The sequence below is a fragment of the Mus caroli genome, unplaced genomic scaffold, assembly GCF_978045245.1.
Source record: "Mus caroli unplaced genomic scaffold, Mus_caroli_1 scaffold_13, whole genome shotgun sequence".
NCBI lineage: Eukaryota > Metazoa > Chordata > Mammalia > Rodentia > Muridae > Mus > Mus caroli.
Genome location: NW_028227268.1, coordinates 24,867,989 through 24,885,674, shown reverse-complemented (window position 1 = coordinate 24,885,674; position 17,686 = coordinate 24,867,989). Strand labels below are relative to the sequence as shown.

General features: G+C 53.5%; 1 protein-coding gene across 6 annotated transcripts in view; it reads left to right on the top strand.

Annotated features, from left to right (window-relative positions):
• Arhgap23 (Rho GTPase activating protein 23) overlaps nucleotides 1–17,686 on the top strand; it is a 99,274-nt gene that overhangs the window by 26,517 nt on the left and 55,071 nt on the right. For 5 of the 6 annotated variants that reach the window (XM_085829599.1, XM_021177408.2, XM_029483623.1 and 2 more), the window contains exons 2-4: nucleotides 13,598–13,759; nucleotides 15,884–15,935; nucleotides 17,546–17,641. In XM_085829599.1, the coding sequence (XP_085685725.1) occupies nucleotides 13,598–13,759; nucleotides 15,884–15,935; nucleotides 17,546–17,641 (310 nt within the window). Of the gene's footprint in view, nucleotides 1–9,559; nucleotides 9,990–13,597; nucleotides 13,760–15,883; nucleotides 15,936–17,545; nucleotides 17,642–17,686 lie in introns of those variants that run through there. The other variant, XM_029483624.2, reaches the window with a different exon arrangement.

The following is a 17,686-nucleotide window of genomic DNA, read 5'->3' as shown; positions in this document are numbered from 1 at the left end:
CTTCTTCTTCTTCTTCTTCTTCTTCTTCTTCTTCTTCTTCTTCTTCTTCCTTCTTCTTCTTCTTTCTTCTTCTTCTTTCTTCTTCTTTCTTCTTCATTTATTTATTTTATATATGTGAGTACATTGTTGCTGTCTCCAGACACCAGAAGAGGGCATCAGATCCCATTACAGACGGTTGTGAGCCACCATGTGGTTGCTGGGAATTGAACTCAGGACCTTTGAAAGAGCAATCAGTGCTCTTAACCACTGAGCCATCTCTCCAGCCCCCCTACCCTCACTTCTTTCTTTCTCTCTGTCTCTGGTTTCTCTCTCTTTCTTCCTTTTTTCTTTCTTACTTTCTTCCCCCTCTTCTCTCTCCTCCTTTCTTCCTTCCTCCCCACCTCCTTTTTCTTTGTTTGAGACAGAGTTTCTCTATTTAGTCCTGGCTGTCCTGGAACTCACTCTGTAGACCAGGCTGGCCTTGAACTCAGGGATCTGCCTGCCTCTGCGTCCCAAGTGCTAGGATTAAAGATGTGAGCCACCACTTCCTGTCCTTGTCATCTATGTCTGTTGTGCCTATGATTCCATGTCTAAGGGCAGAGCTGGGCTGACTGAGGACAAGGGTCTGGACATAAGAGATGTCTCCCATTGCTTTCCAAGGGATGCCCTTCCAAATCCCTCAGAGGCAGGAGTGTAGTGGAGGGCATTTACCTTAGAAAGCTGCATATCTCCTCTTCTCCTCGGATTGTCTCTGCCACAGCACAGGCTAGACCAGGGAGAGGTTCTGCTCAGAGGCAGGGCTGGCCAGCATACAGGGGCATGGATAGGTAGCCTCAGCAGGGCTAAGGTGAGGGGGTGGGTGGTTTTAGAGGTGAGTCTGAGAGGCTTTTCTTGCAGAGAACCCCACGTGCCCTGGGGGAGATGTTAGGAATCTGCCCTCTGAGGAAATGTGGACTCAACTGGACTGGAGCTGAACTCTCCCTTGCCCCTCAAGGAAACCAGCGAGTGCACCTGTTGTCTCTGCCCAGGTGCCAGGTAGTAAGACAACAAGAAGAACTGGCACAGGGTTGGGGTGGGGGCGGCAAGAAGGGTTGAGCTTGCAGTCTGTCTCAAGTGAGCGGCTAGTGATGGGAGGGGTGTGATGATTCTGAAGAGGAGTAGCTGCAGGAAGCTCCTGGCTCAAGAATGACTGGCGTCTCCCAGTCTCTTCAGGAGAGGGAATTGAGCCTCCTTGGTACTGCTGGGTCAAAGGGAGGCTTCAAGGCTCAAGACACTGAAGACACTGATCCTCTTGCAGGAGACCTTTCTCCAGTAAGTGATTGGGAGGTGGGGTTATGTGTCATTCATTTGCAGCCGAGAGTCCCAGAGAATGTAAAGTGTGGGGGGTGGGGTGGGAGGGGGGGAACAGGTCCTAGGAATGACACCTTGTCCCTTTCATTTCCAAATGAGATGACCTGAAGTGGCATGTGTGAGCCAGCAGGGGGCGCTGCTGCCTGTGACACTGGCAAACTGCCCGGGACAGGCCTGAGTGGGCACACCCTTGTGCATGTGTTATGGGTGGTTGTAGGCTCACTGGAGTTTAACACGGACCATGAATGCTCTGTAAGATTAGATTTCAAACAGGAGTCCCACACTTAGTCAAAAATTCTTCAACAGTCCCACCTCCTCTACATGGGGCAAGGCTGGGAAGAGTGGACATTGGCTCAGTGTCCAAGGGATGGGATACCATCAGTACCAGGGACTTTCTATGTCTGCAGGGCCCCTGGCAGCCCAGGCACTCCCCTGTCTGGATCTTTCTAGGACCCTAAAGAGGATAATAGCAGCCCTGAGAAGATGCAGACTGGAGTCGGGGTCCTTTAGGACCAGGATTATCCAGGCCTTGAGGACACCCAGGATAGGAGCCTTCCAGGCTAGGTCTCTGCAGCATTCCAGGTTACCTGCTCCCAGACGTAAGAGGGTAATTCATACCAGGTGCTATTAACACCCCCCCTCCATGTTTTAATTCTGACTTTGGCAATGCTTTCAATTTTGATAAATTTATATAAAATGTATGAGCCATCTGGCATTCCCAGCACTTAGGAGCCAATGCAGGAGGACCCTCATAAGTTCTTTGCCAGCCTGGACTACAGTGAGGTCCAGGCCAGCCAGGCCTATACAAACTAACGTCTAAAACATTTTAAAAGAATTTTTAAAAATCGTGTCTAGGGCTGGAGAGATGGCTCAGTGGTTAAGAGCACTGACTGCTCTTCCAGAGGTCCTGAGTTCAATTCCCAGCAACCACATGGTGGCTCACAACGATCTGTAATGGGATCTGATGCCCTCTCTGGTGTCTGAAGACAGCTACAGTGTACTATACATAGAATAAATAAGTCATTAAAAAACATCCAGTCTGTGTTGGGGGTATGGACATGGACAGGTGAGTGCAGGGGCCCATGGAGGCTGGAGGTGTGAGTTCTGGCTGGAGCTGAGGTTGCCACAGGTGAGAGCCATGTGAGTGACATCGGTGCTGGGAACCAAGCCAAGCTTGGACTCTGGAAGAGCCCTGCGCTTTCTTAACTGCTAACCTATCTCTCTAGCCTTGCAGGAAGCCATTTCTGAGTGTACGCTTAGTTCTGTGATGTTAGTGGTTTCTGCATTGACCCGTCACCGCTATCTTGCTCAAACTGCATCTCTGTGTCATCAAAGCAGGAAGTGCCTAGTCAATCGTCTCCAGTCCCAGGCAGCCATCTTCCTTCCTTTCTTCCTCCCTCCCTTCCTTTCTTCTTTCTTTGTTTATTTCTTCCTTTCTTTTTAAAAAACTATTTAGATGCAGGGTTTCTCTGTGTAGCCCTGGCTGTCCTGGAACTGGCTTTGTAGACCAGGCTGGCTCAGAGAGATCTGCCTGCCTCTGCCTCCCGAGTGCTTGGATTAGGGGCGTGCGCCACCACTGCCTGGCCTGTCTGTTTTATTTTGTGACACTAAGTCTTGCTTTGCAGCCTTGATTGGCCTGGAATTCGCAGTGTACACCAAGCTGACTTTGAATTCAGAGATCTGCTTGCCTTTGCCCCTCAGGTGTCATATGCCACTATGCCTGACCTAGAACACTTTTGTGAATAATACTTACGTGTTTTCTGTGCTTTGGGGTTTGTGCTCAGAACTGGAATTGTTGAATCATATAGTAATTCTACATTGATATTTTGTTTTGTTTTGTTTTGTTTGTTTGTTTTTTGAGACAGAGTTTCTCTGCATAGCCGTGACTGTCCTGGAACTGACTCTGTAGAGCAGGCGGCTTTGAACTCAGAAATTCGCCTGCCTCTGCCTCCCAAGTGCTGGGATTAAAGGCGTGTGCCACCACTGCCCGGCTGATTTTTTTACTAATTATTTTATTCATTTACATTTTAAATGATATCCCCCTTCCCGGTTACCCCTTCACAAAGTCCCCATCCCCCCACAAGAATTTTTGATGCATTTATTTATGTATATGAGTACTGTATTTGCATGACAGAAGAAGACATCAGACAGAAGAGGGCATCAGATCCCATTTGGAATGGTTGTGAGCCACCATGTGGTTGCTGGGAATTGAACTCAGGACCTCTATATAAGCAGCTAGTGTCCCAACCTAGGCCTTGTTATTTTGATACATGGTCTCTCATTTTTCTGGAGCCCAACAAGTAGGCTAGGGTTGTCTGGTCAGTGAACCACAGCGAACCATTTGTTTTGCCTCCCCAGCACTGGGACAACACCGAGATTACACATACACACTGCCACACCTGGACTTTTTTTTTTTTTAACTTTTATTTATTTATTTTTATTAACTTGCTTAGGCTTGAACTTGAGTCCTTGTACTCCCAAGGCCCTTTACTGACTGAACTATCATTCCAGCCCAGCAGTTTCTGAAAGCCTGCTCTGGACAAGGGCACTCTAGGGCAAATCCACTTCTGAAAAGCAGTAGCCTTCATCCTTAGGAGCTGTCTGCCCAAAGGGAGAGGCTGCAGTTTCTTTCACCTGTCACTAGGGACAGAGAGATGCAGGCCAGGTATTCCAGAGACCCCAGCATGCCATGGGGCCACAAACCCTTACTCACAGGGAGCTGCCAGAAGAGAGGACACCCAGAATACCGAAGACAGCGCAGGGGTGTCTGGGTGGAGGGGATTGTGGTGGGCCCTGACCCACACTGGCTGTGGTTGCCTTGGCAATGGCCTGGGTGTTTACTTTGTGGCTGACTCCGAGCTCCCTCTCTTCAGTAAGTGCTCATTTCCCACAGAGAGCAAAGACTCTGGCTTCAGCCCCGCCCCCTCGGCGTCAGCGACCTCCTGCTGGGCTCTCGCGTGCCAGCCTGGCATACTCCTCCTCTACTGCCACACTTGGGGTCTCATGTTGTCCATTCCCAGAGGACCTAGAGGCCAGGTCTGTGGGCCTTCTTTCCCCTGTGAGGGAAGGGAGTGTGTCTCAGCCAATAAATGCCACGGGTCATCTGTGGGAGGAGCTACGGTGCCTCTGTAGGTCGACAGTGGGAGGGGCCATGGTGGCAAGTTCTGCATGTGCCATGTCACTGTGTCTTGTGCAAGCCTAGCTGAGTAGTTACGTGGCTGGATATTAAACAGCTTGCATTTTCAAGCTCCTACTGTGTGCCCTGGGTCGGTGCTGAGATTTTCATTTCTTGTTTTTGAAACGGTTATGCTATCCTCTAACTGTCCTCCTGCTTCCTCAGTTGAAAGTATAGACAGGTACTATCACACCCAGCTAAGGCTTTCTTTTGTTGATTTAATCCTTCCAACATCCTTTGGGTGAAAGTTTGGACCCACCTTCATTTTGTGTGCTGACTCCTGTCTGCGATTGTTCCTTCCCCTCCTGGACAGATGGCAGTTGGGTGCCAGGCATGGAAAATACTCCCCTGCCCCAGCCTCCCTCTTCCTTGGCTATAACCCAACTTTGAGAGGGGCAGGGATCACCGGTGTGTCACAGTGGTCTGAGAAGGAGAGCCCAGGTAGGGAAGACCTTTTGAGTCACCTGGTGCCAGCTGCCTGGAGCAGCCCAGGGTCCCCTGCTCCGCCACTGGTGTGATGCATGTCAGTGGAGGGGGTGGGAGCTTCAGCCTGCCTGGCCTGCTTGTCAACTCGGCCTGTTAGGGCATGTCAGAAGGGGCCTCTGCTCGATCGAAGCTGGGAACTGGGCTGTGAATGGGGCTAAAGGGTGGAGGAGGCCCAGGAGGCACTGCCCTGAAGGGAGGAGACTAGGCCAGGGGGCAGGCATTGTCTGTCACATGCTCCCATGGCTACCTTAGCCCTACCTCTGGATTTGTCGCTGTGTGTGAGGTTGTGGGTGGCTATGGGTCTATGTTTGATGGTGTGAGAGACCAGATGGATAATTCTGGGGGGTGGGGGTGGGGGTGGGGGCTCCTATTGGTCACCTGCGGTTTGGGACCTAAGGTCTCCGAGGAGGTGCTGAGCAAGCAGAGGAAGGAAGAGGGGGCGGGCCTGACCTTGAGCCCTGTGACTCTGGCTTCCTGAGCTCAGGCTCAGCAGTGTATCTATCAGCTTCCCTCCTTCTGTCCCTGACCCCTGCTCTGGGCAGCTCTCCTCCCTGCCCCGGGTTCCTGGTGACTCTGTAGGCTTCTTTTCCTCTGCTTTCAACCCTCGTCTCCTGGAGGGCTAGCCTGGGAGCCCATTACCCATTACTGCTCTTCTTTGAAGTCCAGGCCCCTGACAGCATGCCCCTTTGTGTGTGAGGACTACCTGACGGGTGTCAATGAGAGCAGCTGGCTGGGCCTGAGTCTGGAGCTGGGGGACGCTGGAGGCACTCCTGACACAAGGGCCCTGCTGGCAGGGACTATGTGTGCCTTAGATTTCCAAGGGGTCTCACCCTGGCCCATGGCACCACTCCACATGTGGTAGTTGAATGGATAACCCAGAAGGTAATGTCGAGGGATCTAGGGGGTGGGGTCAGGCCCTGGGATGCAGTCCTGGTATCACAGGGGTGAAGCCTTCTCTTTCTCCATCCTTGTCTTTAAGGGGGGGGTGGGGTAGGAGGGTGGAGGTAGACATGGTGGTGCACGCTTTTCTTTCCAGCACCCAGGGGGCAGAGGCAGGTGGATCTCTGTGAATCCAAGGCTAGCCTAGTCTACAGAAAGAGTTAGTTCCAAGCCCCGCTCCCTCACAAAGGAGAACAGGGGATGGAGAGATGGCTCAGAGTACACAGTGTCTAGCAAGAAGACTTGAGTTTTATTCCCAGAACCCATGTGGGTGGCTTACAATTGTCTATTACTTCAGCTCCATGGGAGCCGATGCCTTCTTCCATCTTCCTGTGGCGTCTGTACTCCTGTGCATGTGAACTCACACACATTAAAAATAATAAAAATAGATCCTTTTAAATCTGTGGGAGCCAGCTGAGCCGTGGTGGCACTCGCCTTTAATCCCAGCATGTGGGAGGCAGAAGCAAGTGGATTTCTGAGTTCAAGGCCAACCTAGTCTACAGAGTGAGTTCTAGGACAGCCAAGGCTACACAGAGAAACCCTGACTCGAGAAACAAACAACAAGAACAACAATAACAACAACAACAAAAGTGGGAGCCAGGTATGGTGGTACACATCTGTAACTCCAGACCTTTGAGAAGTGGAGGCAGGTATTCAAAATCATCCTTAGCCACACAGAGAATTTAAGGCCAGCTTTGAAACCATGTCTACAAACACATCCATCCATCCATCCATCCATCCATCCATCCATCCATCTATCCATACATACATACATCCATCCATCCATACATACATCCATACATCCATACATACATCCATACATCCATACATCCACCCATCCATCCATCCATACATACATACATACATACATACATACATACATCCACCCATCCATACATACATACATACATGTGTGCATACCAACTAAGAACCTTCTCTGGTTGTAAATGCCTGTAAATCTCAACATTCAGGAGGCTGAGGCAGAGGAGTTACTGTGAGTTCAAGGCCAGCCTAGGCTGTAAACAGAGTTCAATGCCACCAGGGCCACATAGTAAGATCCTGCCTCTGCCACCCCGCAGCACCCCCAAAAGGCCATCGTGAATATCCAGTGCTTAGGGAAGGGTCACAAGTAGCAGTCCCTTTTAGAATTCTGAGTGTTCTTTCTTGGGGGTGCAGTCCTGAGCTGTTGGGCAGGGACCCTCATAAGATAAGTGCCAGCTGTTCACTTAGGGAGCTGGGAGGGGCTGGCCAGCGGGTGATTCCGGCAGTGGGGGAGGAAGCAGCAGGCAGGGTGTGGGGGAGGACACTGTGCAGGAAGGCTTGGAATAGAAATCTCAGCAACGCCTGGTATTTCCCAGGCTTGCCCCTCCCCCTCGGGCTCTGGGGCCCACCCCACATTCCTTTCCCAGAGGAAATGGGAGGGAGCCAGCTCCCCAGACCTAGAAGATCATTTCAAGCTGTGGCCCTGGTTTTGAGGCCCTACTGTGTACAGTGCACAGGCCCTCCCCCACTTGTCTTCCCTCTCTCTGAGTTTCTGCTGAGGCAGCCTTCTTTGACTCTGCCAGGTTAAAAGACAGAAAGTGAACGTTGGAGATTCTGGTCTCCAAGGTCTCTGTAGGCCTGGACACAATGCCACGTGCCTCTGCCCTCCCTTACAGCACCCAGACCCTTCCAAGTCTCAATCAGACAGATATCATGGGTCAGCCAGGAAAGACCTAAATATAAGACCTGGGCTTGTAGTGAGATAAAAAGGCACTTGAGGCCGGGGTAGATGGCTCAGCAGGGAAAGATGCTAGCTATACAAGTCTGATATCTGGGTTCAACCCTCAGAGCCTATGTAGAAGTCACAAGGCAGAATGGAGGTTTTCCTCTGACCTTGTAGGGAAGTGGCATGTGTTGCTTCATGCACATATACACATAAATACTTAAGAAGAAGACGAAGATGAAGAAGATGAAGACGAAGTAGCAGCAGTCGCCACCTGACATAGTAGCAGAGGCAGGCAGATCTCTGAGTTTCAGGGCTATCTTGGTCTATGCCTCAAGTTCTAGGACAGCCACATAAGGTGGCAGTTGGGCATCTGGAAGGCCTTAGTGAGGAGGCCTGATGAGGGGGTCAGGGGCATCCCTGTGCCTCTGCATTCTACTTTGGGCCCAGAGTCCACATGGCTGAGGACATCTTAGTGGGATGGTCACCTGGTCTCTGAACTGGCCTTTGGGAGGAACTGACACGGAGGGACAGAGCAGGAGGTGGTCAGATCCAGAGGTTTGGTTTTCTGGTTTTCCAGAGTCTGGGAGAAATGTAGACTGGGTTTCACTGTCCCTGGCTGCCCCTCTGTCCCTGACGGGTCCTTTCCTGCTCTCCCTAGTCCTGACTCAGCTCGTGGCAGTCTCAGCTCTTCCCGTCGGCTTCCGCAGGGTGGAGGTGGGGGTCCAGCTCCTGCATGGGCCCCACAAGCAGCAAACAGGAAACAGGAGAACAAAACCGCTCCCTGCCTGACTCGGTCCCCACCACCCAGGGCCGCACCCCCACCCTTCCTCCTCTGTTCTTCCTTCCCTCCATCCTGCTCACCCACTCCCTAGAGTTATGTTCCTTTTTGGATCTCTGTACCTCTCACACAGGTCACCTTCCTGGGAAGTGAGGACAGGGGCTTTGCCAGTGTTCCCAAACAGCCCAGCCCTATGGCTCTTCCTCTTAGATGGGCTCTAGGCTTGTGTCCCCTTCTGCTGAGTATTTTCTTCTCAGTTAGTAATAACTGTTCTAAATGCTTCTATGAACTTGGGGTATGACAGTGGAGAACACACAGCCCAGGGCTACTGCTAGCCCTGCCTCTGCTTGGAGAAAGATGGGGCCTGGAAAGCCAGAAAAGGGGAGTGGGCAATGTCTGAAGTCAGCCAGTGCCCATTTTATTCCCATTATGAAGGTGTGGAGGGAGTGGTCAGCATGGAGCCTCCTCTTGCTTGGTGATGCCAGGGTTCCTGGAAGGGTCCTGGGGAAGAGGAATGAACATCTTTTGGGAGGCTGGAGTAGGGTCTCCCTGCCGCCTGAGAGTGCATCTTATACTCTGGCACACTTCATGAGCTCTAGGTGGGCAGTGTGTGTCACCTGAACAGCAGAGAGTCCTGAAGCAATCAGGTGCTGCTCAGTGTGTGTCTGTCACCATCCTGCTTATATGTGGTCAAGTGGGTATCTCCGGGTGGGGTGGGGTGGGGTGGGGTGGGGGGTCTGTAAGGCCTGGCATACTTTAAATGGCTGTGCCCCATGGGTTAGGGAATGTTTAAATAGGACAATGTCCATAGAGGTGAGCAATGATATCCACACTGAGGGGCTGCGAGGGGTCTGTGGGGGGACAGGTGATGGGATGCTGGCCATGGATTGTGAGGCACACAGCTAGAACATGTTTCTTCAGGAGTGTCGATGGGTCCCATAGTGTGATCGCTCAGCAGTGTGAGTCCCTGTGTTTGTATGGTGTCGTCGGTGTGTGCTGTGCTTGAGCAGAGACCGCTCAAAGCCTCTGGCGTGGGGCAGAGGGTGGGCTGGCGCGGTGCCGGGGCCGCCCCGGAGGGGGAGGTGTCTGTCCAAGCGACTTGTTGGCTTGTCCCTGCCCCGCTCCCGCGGTTGCCTTCACCCGGGCGGCGCGGGAGGCGCGGCCCCGCTCCAGCCGTCCTGCCGCCGTCCGCGCGGGCTGGCCGCCCCCTCGGGGCCTCTGGGCCGCGGGCCCGAGGCTCTGGGGGGCGGGCTGGGACCCCTGGGCTCCGCCTGCCGCGTGGGTGTCCGAGGACGTCTCCTGCTGGGCGCCGAGCCGCGGAGTCCCGCACCACACGTCCCGCTCCGGAAGCCAGGCCCGGTGCGCGCTGGGGCCGCGACGGTGGCCGCTCTCGGGGGTCCCCGCAGGCTGCTCTGGTGGGCAGTGCCGTGTGGCGCGTGGAGCGCGCGGGCGTCGGGGGCTGGTGCTGGGAACGCGCCGTCGGTGTGGACTGCAGCGCCCCGGAGCCGCGCTGTCTCTGGCTGCCCTGTCTGAGCCACAGCGACCGCTGCGCGCCGGGTCTGCGCCCGGCCAGGGTGAGCAATAGCTTTGGAGCCGGGCGGGAGCTGGACTTCAAGGGGCTGTGGGCGATCGGGTTACCCACTCTCGAGTTGACCGTGTCTGGCATTCCCAGACGGACATCCTTGCAGTTGGGGAGTGTGTGAGGAGGTTGAGAATCAGGGTGAGGTTGTCAGCGTTTGTGTGGCAGCATTCCCAGGGATGCTAGATGTAACTTCGAGTCTGAGTAGTGGCACCCGTGGGCTCAGGCCTCTTGGTTTACAGGCAGTGGAAGGATGGAATTGGGGCTGGTGACTGGAGGAGTCGCTATCATAATATTAGGAATCCTGGAGCAAGGGGGCTGGCAGAGACACACTGAGAGCTAAGCATAGGAGCACTAACCCAAGCGGTAGGTTCTACTCTGGTCCCCTGTCTTCTTTCCTGTCAGCAGGGATGTGGGCAGAGAGGCACATAAGGGTTTCCTAGTGGACAGAGGAAGTTGAGGTGACAGAATGACCCTCAACAGACAGGCGGTGATACCCGGGCAGTGGCAGGACTGGAGGCAGTGTTTCTGATGTTAGGGATGTGCCGAGCTGGTAGGCGTGAGTCACAGTGGGCACCATGCCCAGCCTCAATACTGTGTTTTCTGCAATGACCTCTTTCTGCTGGGGTGGGTTTGGGATGGGGGCGGCGTGGAATCAGTACTGATGTGGCCAGTCCATCGAGGGCCAACCTCTGCCTGTTGTGTTTCCCCCGGGCTGTTCGTTGGCCCTTCTTTAACAACAGTTGGTGTTTCTGGATGTCTCTTTGTTTTTAAACACCAGGATGAGCACGTTTGCAAAGAGATTTCAGCCAAGAGGGTTTAATCAACAATGCCCGCCGTCCCACTCTGTACCCTGGCTGTGTGCCTATGTCAGAGGCAGAGTTGGGGGAGCTGAGCTGTACTTCTTGGTCTTCCAAGTTCTCGGTGCTGGATCTCTCTGTTTCTATACCTCCTACCTCTCTCCACCGGAAGAGGAGAGCTAGACTCAGTGTTGTCCCGGGTCAGATGGGAGGAGCCGAAACTTGCATATAGGGTAACTTGAAGAATTGAGGCTAGGTCTGAAAGAACGTCCCACAGGGAGGCAGCCAGCTCTGACTGGGTCTGTGGAGTCTTCTCTTCTGACAGACTGTAGCAGGGGGTGGGTTACTGCTGTTCTCTAGAGACTAATTGGAAGGGCTGGGAGACCTGTGCTGGAAGGAAAGGAGCAGAGGAAATGGAGAGGCAGAGATAAGTAAGAAAGGGGGAGTTGCAGTGCTCAGATGAGAAGAGACCGTGGGAGGAAGGCATAGCCACTGTCCTGGATTACCAGCAGGTCCCCTCAGGGAGTGGCACCCCCAGGCAGCTGGCAGCTCTCGGCAGGATGTGAGTGTAGGGAGAGGGGAGGGGAACATGTGGGGACCTGTCCCAGCCGCTTCTCATCACTGGGGCAGCTGGTGGCTTAAACCTTAATCCAGGACACCAGCAAAACAATGGGCCCTGCAAACCCCATCAGCTCTGAGCCTGGGTGGGAGTGGGAAGGAGGGCAGCCCATGAAAGATGGAGAGCAGGGCTTTCTGTGAGAGAGGCACTGGGGACCCTGGAGAACATCTTCCTAGCAGCAGAAACAGGGAACTGGGGAGGGAGGGGCGTGTTCAAATCTCAGGGAATGTCCAGTGAGTGTTCTTGGGGATCCTTAGACCCCATGAATGTGGAGCTCATGGGAGAGGCCAGGGTGTAGCCACAAGGGAATGGAGCTGAGAGGACACCACTGGGTCCCTGCCCCTGTCCCTGCCAAGGACTGGGACCAGGAGTTGTCTAGGTATCGCTTGGGCCCTCACAACCTCGCCCTTATATGCTTTCAGCCTATGTGGACTATCTCCTTTTCTGGAGCCTCATCCAGATATTTTGTGTCCTCCATCTGTTTCTGTTCTCTGAAACTACAGTCAGCACACCTATTGTTTCTGTCTCATTTTTCTTTTATTTATTGAGATTCCAGGATCTGTGTTCTCCCCTGAGCCTACAGGATGATGACAAAGCAAAGCCTCCTGGCAGTGCCCCCTCGCATGCTGTGCCCCCTTGCACGCTGTGCCCCTCGCATGCTGTGCCCCCTCGCATGCTGTGCCCCCTCACATGCTGTGCCCCCTCGCATGCTGTGCCCCCTCACATGCTCTCCCTCCCTTGAGTAGGTGAGCCTCTCAGATGGGCCTCTCAGCATCCCTGTGCCTTCAGGTGTTTGTGAGCTTTCTTCAGTGAGCAGGAGGGCAGCTTTCCCGTACAGAGGGGAGCTCCTTACAGCCCGGGTCTGATGGCCTTTTGACTGTTCATACCAGCCCCTGGGCCTCTCATCTCTTCTTCAGTTTCCTGCCAAGGCCAAGGAGGAGCAAGGGGTAGAGGCTTGTTGAAGGAGTTGGTGGGAGGCTTTTGGCTTCTTGAGGGCTTTGGGTCAGAGGCAAGTGCTAGCCCAAGCAGCCCTTAAGGCTTTGTGGCAAACTTCTTGCTTTTCCCACGGCCTGTCCCCTGGGCACTCATCTTTTCTGTCAGCCTCTCTGCATGCAAGTTATCTCATACTTGTAACTAGCTGTTTATCTCGGCGCCCAAAGACACTCACACAGTCTTCTCTGTCATCTCTTGCCTCCTGCCCCAGATAATGGTCCTCCATGGCCCCTTCACCTCTTCTTTGGACAGCCTGCCATGTCATCTAGGGGAATCCCAAGCATCCTAGCCGGGTTGGACAGAAGACAGTATCTCTCATCTGCCTTTCCAGTGAACCAGCCTGGCCTTTGGGCTAAGCTGTGCAACCTCAGCAAGTTCCTTTAGTGCCCTGGTGTCCGTTTGGGGCTCTTGATCCCATGCTCCTGGAGGGTACATTTGTGTGCCCGTGCAGAGATGCACCTCTGTGCTGTGTGCATGTGTGTATGCAAGGCTGGTTATGTGCACCCGTGTCTGTGCCAGTGTGCCTGCACAGTGTATACATGTGGTTCTGTGAGTCTGCCTGTGCGCGCATTTGTTTTTTATTTTTATTATTAATTGGTTGATTGATTGATTGATTGATTGATTTTTTTGGCACAGGGTTTCTCTGGCTGTCCTGGAATTCATTCTATAAACCAGGCTGGCCTTGGACTCAGAAATCTGCCTGCCTCTGCCTCCCTCGTGCTGAGATTAAGCCACCACCACCTGGCTTATATGTGTACATTTATATGTGTGCCTGTGTTTGTGGTATGTTCTGTGTGCATAAGTTGTGAGTGTCTTCGTGTATGTCAGTGTGTGTGTGGGGATGTGTAGGAGTTGTAAGTACAACTTCCTATGCAGAAAAGCTGTGTGTGCAGGGTCTGGTGCATACATAGGAAATGCTTACTGGCTCAGTTTCCAAAGAGGCAAAGGTGTCATGATGAGACCGGAGGAAAATCTCTGAGGAGAGAGGCTTTCTGCTTCGGGAGAGTGAGAGAGGTGAACGGGTTGGAAGCCAGGAGGACCTGCCTCCTTTCCCCTCCCCCCACCCCATGGCTGTGGATGTTGGCACTCCCTGTCAGGTTCTAGGCTCCGAGGTGGCTGGAGGCTTGTGGAGAGCCTGAGTGTGGACCACACACTCTCTGTTCACTCACCTGTCTCCTTGTGCTCCTGCAGCTTCCACTGGGCCCCCGAGATGGCTGCTCTTCTGGGCGTCCCCTCCCCTGGCCGGGGCCGAGGACACTGCTGCTGCGCAAGAGTCTTCAGGATGGCTTTGGTTTCACCCTGCGCCACTTCATCGTGTACCCACCCGAGTCGGCCGTACACTGCATCCTGAAGGTAGGCCCAGCTTGCCAGTGTCTGGCCGCTCTGTGAGGGAAGCTTGGTGGGAGAGAGAGGCTAGCTGGCCTATCTCAGCGCCCTGTCAGAGGAGCGCCTCCTGGGGACCAGCCTGGCTCCCTTCTGCTACAGTCTCTGAGGAGAGCTGTAAGGAGGTTGTGCCAGCCTGGGACACTTGCTCTGTGACTGTGGACAAACTCCTTACCTTTTCTGGGCTCTGGAAAGGGAACGGCCATCTTAAACTGGACCTCCTGGGACACCTTATTCACTTGTCTACTGCTTCTCGACCTGGTCAGCGCTTTCTGTCCCTAGGCCGAGGAGTCAGGGACCCCCAACTTATTTTGTAGGAAGAGTCCTGGGGAGGGGTCCAAGGCCCCAGGTTTTAGTCCTAACTCAGTCCCATGTTGCTGTAGATTGGCTCACTGAAGATTTACAGGCATTTCATCCCTTGGTGACTCAGTTTATCCTGAGGGCTACTGTTTTATTGATCCCCAAGAGCCTTTCCATCCCTAACACAGATTCCAGAACCAGGACCCCAGATCTTAAGCCAACACAAGGCTATCAGCTGGAGAGAGAGGGTCCCTGACAGCAAAGAATGGAAGACAGGAGGAAGCCAGGCAGCTTTCTGGGCTCCCGATATCTCTTCCTGCAGAGGAGACAGATTGCTATCAGAGTCCATGAACCCCTCTCTCCTTCCCCAGGGCTGGGATCAGCTTGCCTAACTGTTGAGGGATTCTTGCTTGGGGACCTTGACTCTGCCACACAACCAAAGCATTAGGTTTCTCTGCATGTCTGCATCTGTGCATGCCTCTGTGTGTGTGTGTGTGTGTATGTGTGTGTGTAGTATGTGCATGTCTGTCACATGCCTTGTGGCTTTCTTATGTGTATGAATCTTTGATACCAGGATTATCACTGTCATTGGCTGTGGCTATACCTAAGCAAGGAAGTGGAGCCTAATAATGCGGGTGACATCAGATGACCAAGGATGCCAGCTTCTTCACTCCTGGGCCCCTAGTCCTTCCTTTCCTTCTTTCTAGCTGCTGCCACCTCCTCTCTGGACACTGGGAGAGAGTGACAGCTGGTGGGCTCTCCTTGTGGGTCACTGGCCAACTCTGGGGAAGACAAGCCAGGGTTGCTCCCTCCCTTTTCAGAACCTGCCCCAGACTGGGAGAAGCTCTGTCCCCAGGCCACAGAAGGCCAGAGTTCTCTGCCTGTGGCTGGTGCAGGGAGCTTAGCCGTCCAAATGCATCTGTCTGCCTCTGCCACCCGCTGTCTATGCTGTCAGCTCAGATCAGTGGGCATAAACCTCCCATGGGAAACTGGGCAGAGGCCCAGGACTCAGCAGCACTCGGCAACCTTCCTGGCTCACCTTAGCTGGGAGCCCCGAGTCTGGGCCCTGGTTCTGCTGCTGAGTCTTTGGACAAGATGACCCTGAAGGTCTGCTCAACCCTGAACTGCATCACCTACTGGCTCGGCTTGTCTCTGACCTTCTGGTTCTTCTCCAAAGCCCATGCCCCCTCTCCCCTCACCAGGATGGACCCCTGGAGCTCCTAGTAGCTCTCCCTCACCCCTAAAGCTAGCTGCTAGAATCCTGTCCCTTGCCTGACACCCACTTCTGCTTATCAGAGAACCCTTCCTGGCTCCCTCTTCTTTCCTTTCAGACCAGAAGCTTTTAGTTTGAGTTCTGTGCTTGCTGGTGTCAGCTCAGCACACCCAGCCCTAAGTGTGCATGCCTCCCCTCTTGCTAATCGGGTCTCCCAGCCCATTCTCTGAGAGAGATAGCCCTGTTTACACTTGTCAGGTTGCTTATCTTTGTACGCCTGGGTCCTCTGCTTGTGTTTTGGGGACCTCCTCCCTTGGCCTGAAAGCTCCCTAGGGGAAGAGGTCACAGGTCTCTGGTAGATTGGATGTTCTTGGAACCTTGGGGTGGGGGGAGGGGTTACTGGGGACACTTATCCTCACTGGGACACCTCTGACAGCTCTCCCATCTCTGCTGTGGTTGACTACTTGGAAGGAGACAAGGGTTGGAGGTGGGGTGGCTCAGTAGGGCTGTCCAGGTGCAGCGTGCTGCTGATGCTGCGGAGGGCTGGACAGTTGCCACACCCATCTCTCTGTTCCCTGCAGGAGGAAGAGAATGGAGGCCGAGGAGGAAGAGGAGGAGGAGGAGGAGGAGGAGGTAAGGGGTGGGTGGAGCAAGGGCGGGACTGGGCTTCAGTTTCTCTCCTGCACCCCAGTGGGCCCCACCCTTCACTTGTCCCTGTCTAGCCTTTCTCCTCTCTCTGTTCCTGCCAGCCTAGTTCCAGGCATCTCCTCCTCGTTCTCTGTTCTCCCTCCACGCTTTCTTCATCTTGTCTTCCTATAGGCCTGTTGCACCCACAGCCATCTGATACTGAGGACTCTGGGTGACACAGACCCATCTGGTTCCACCCGCTTTCTGCTTTCTCCCAGAACAAAGTCAAGGCTAAGGCTATGGGGCCTGTGGATGAGGGTTGGGGTGTACTGAGCATGGGCTCATCCTATAGGTGGACAAAGGGATGTCTTGATAGGAATAGGGGGGCCCTAGAGTAGATATTAAAAATGTAAGCCTAACTCACCTTACTGTCACCGTTGCTATCTTAAGGGTCCTTTGCTGGCTCTCAGACTCCAAGGTATTTAAAGCTGAAGTCCCCAAACAGGCAGCTTTCCTGTCCTGCCTCTGTCTGTGAACAGCCATGGTGACATGGTCCTTCTGAGTTCTCGTGCCACTGACGGAGAAGGAGTTCACTGTCCTAGCACAGGCTCCAGGAAGGGAGTCTTGTTGGCAAGTGATGGAGTTATTATCCATCCTGTGTCCTGCTTGGAACCCCTGACCCTGGAGAAGGAAGAAGGGTGGGAGCCACAAGTATATTGGGTATCTTTCTGGTTCTGTGATATGTCGTCTCTCCATACACATGAGGTCTCCCCAGCTTGCGTCTTCACAACTTGATAGGTGCCTTACTTTTAAAAAAATATTTTATGAGCATTTGTGCCTGAGTGTGTGTGTGTGTGTGTGTGTGTGTGTATGCGCACCATGTATGTGCAGGGAGCCAGAGTGTTAGAAGAGCTTGTTGGTCCCCCTGGAATTAGTGTTACAGTTGTATGGCAGTTGTGAGCTGATACATGCACGCTGGAAACCAAACCAAGGCCCTGTGCAAGAGCAGCCAGTGCTCTGAAACCTCAGGTCCATCTCTCCAGCTCAGACAGAGGCCTCCTTTTAAACATTATTACTATGTGTGTGTGTGTTTGTGTGTGTGTGTGCGTGCGCTTGGGCTAATGCCAGTGTGTGCATGTGCCATGCAGAGTGTGTAGAGATCAGAGGAGGACTTGGCAGAGTTAGCTCTCTCCTTCCATCTTTATGTGGGTTTCAGGGATTCAGTTCAGACTCACATCCAGGTGTCTTTCCTCACTGATCCATCTTGTCAGCCCTGTAGGGTCCTCTTGCATGGCACCCTTTCCGTTGTCTTGTGACTTATGTATGAAGTCTGCTTGACCAAGAACTCTGGAAGGGCAGAGGCTGTGTATGTCCACACATGCTGTGTAGTCTGGCTTCTAGCAGAGAACAGAGACTCAGCTCATGGGTTTGGACAGCTCTCCTTCTCCTGGTGTGGGCCTTTGTCTGGCTGTGGGCATAGGTCCTGTGGATGTGTGGGTCATTGCATGCTTGTGACTGTGTGATCATCCTCTGAGTGTGTGTCCTCTGTGTGTGTAGCTGTGCATGGGTGTGACCTTCAGCAACCACCCCCAGCTAACCTGGCTGATGCCCACCAGGACCCTCCCCACGGCACCGCCTGGAGCCCATGGACACCATCTTTGTGAAGAATGTGAAGGATGGTGGCCCCGCCCATAGGGCGGGGCTTCGCACAGGTGAGCTTGTCTGTGACCTGATGTAACACTCCTCTGGGACTCACA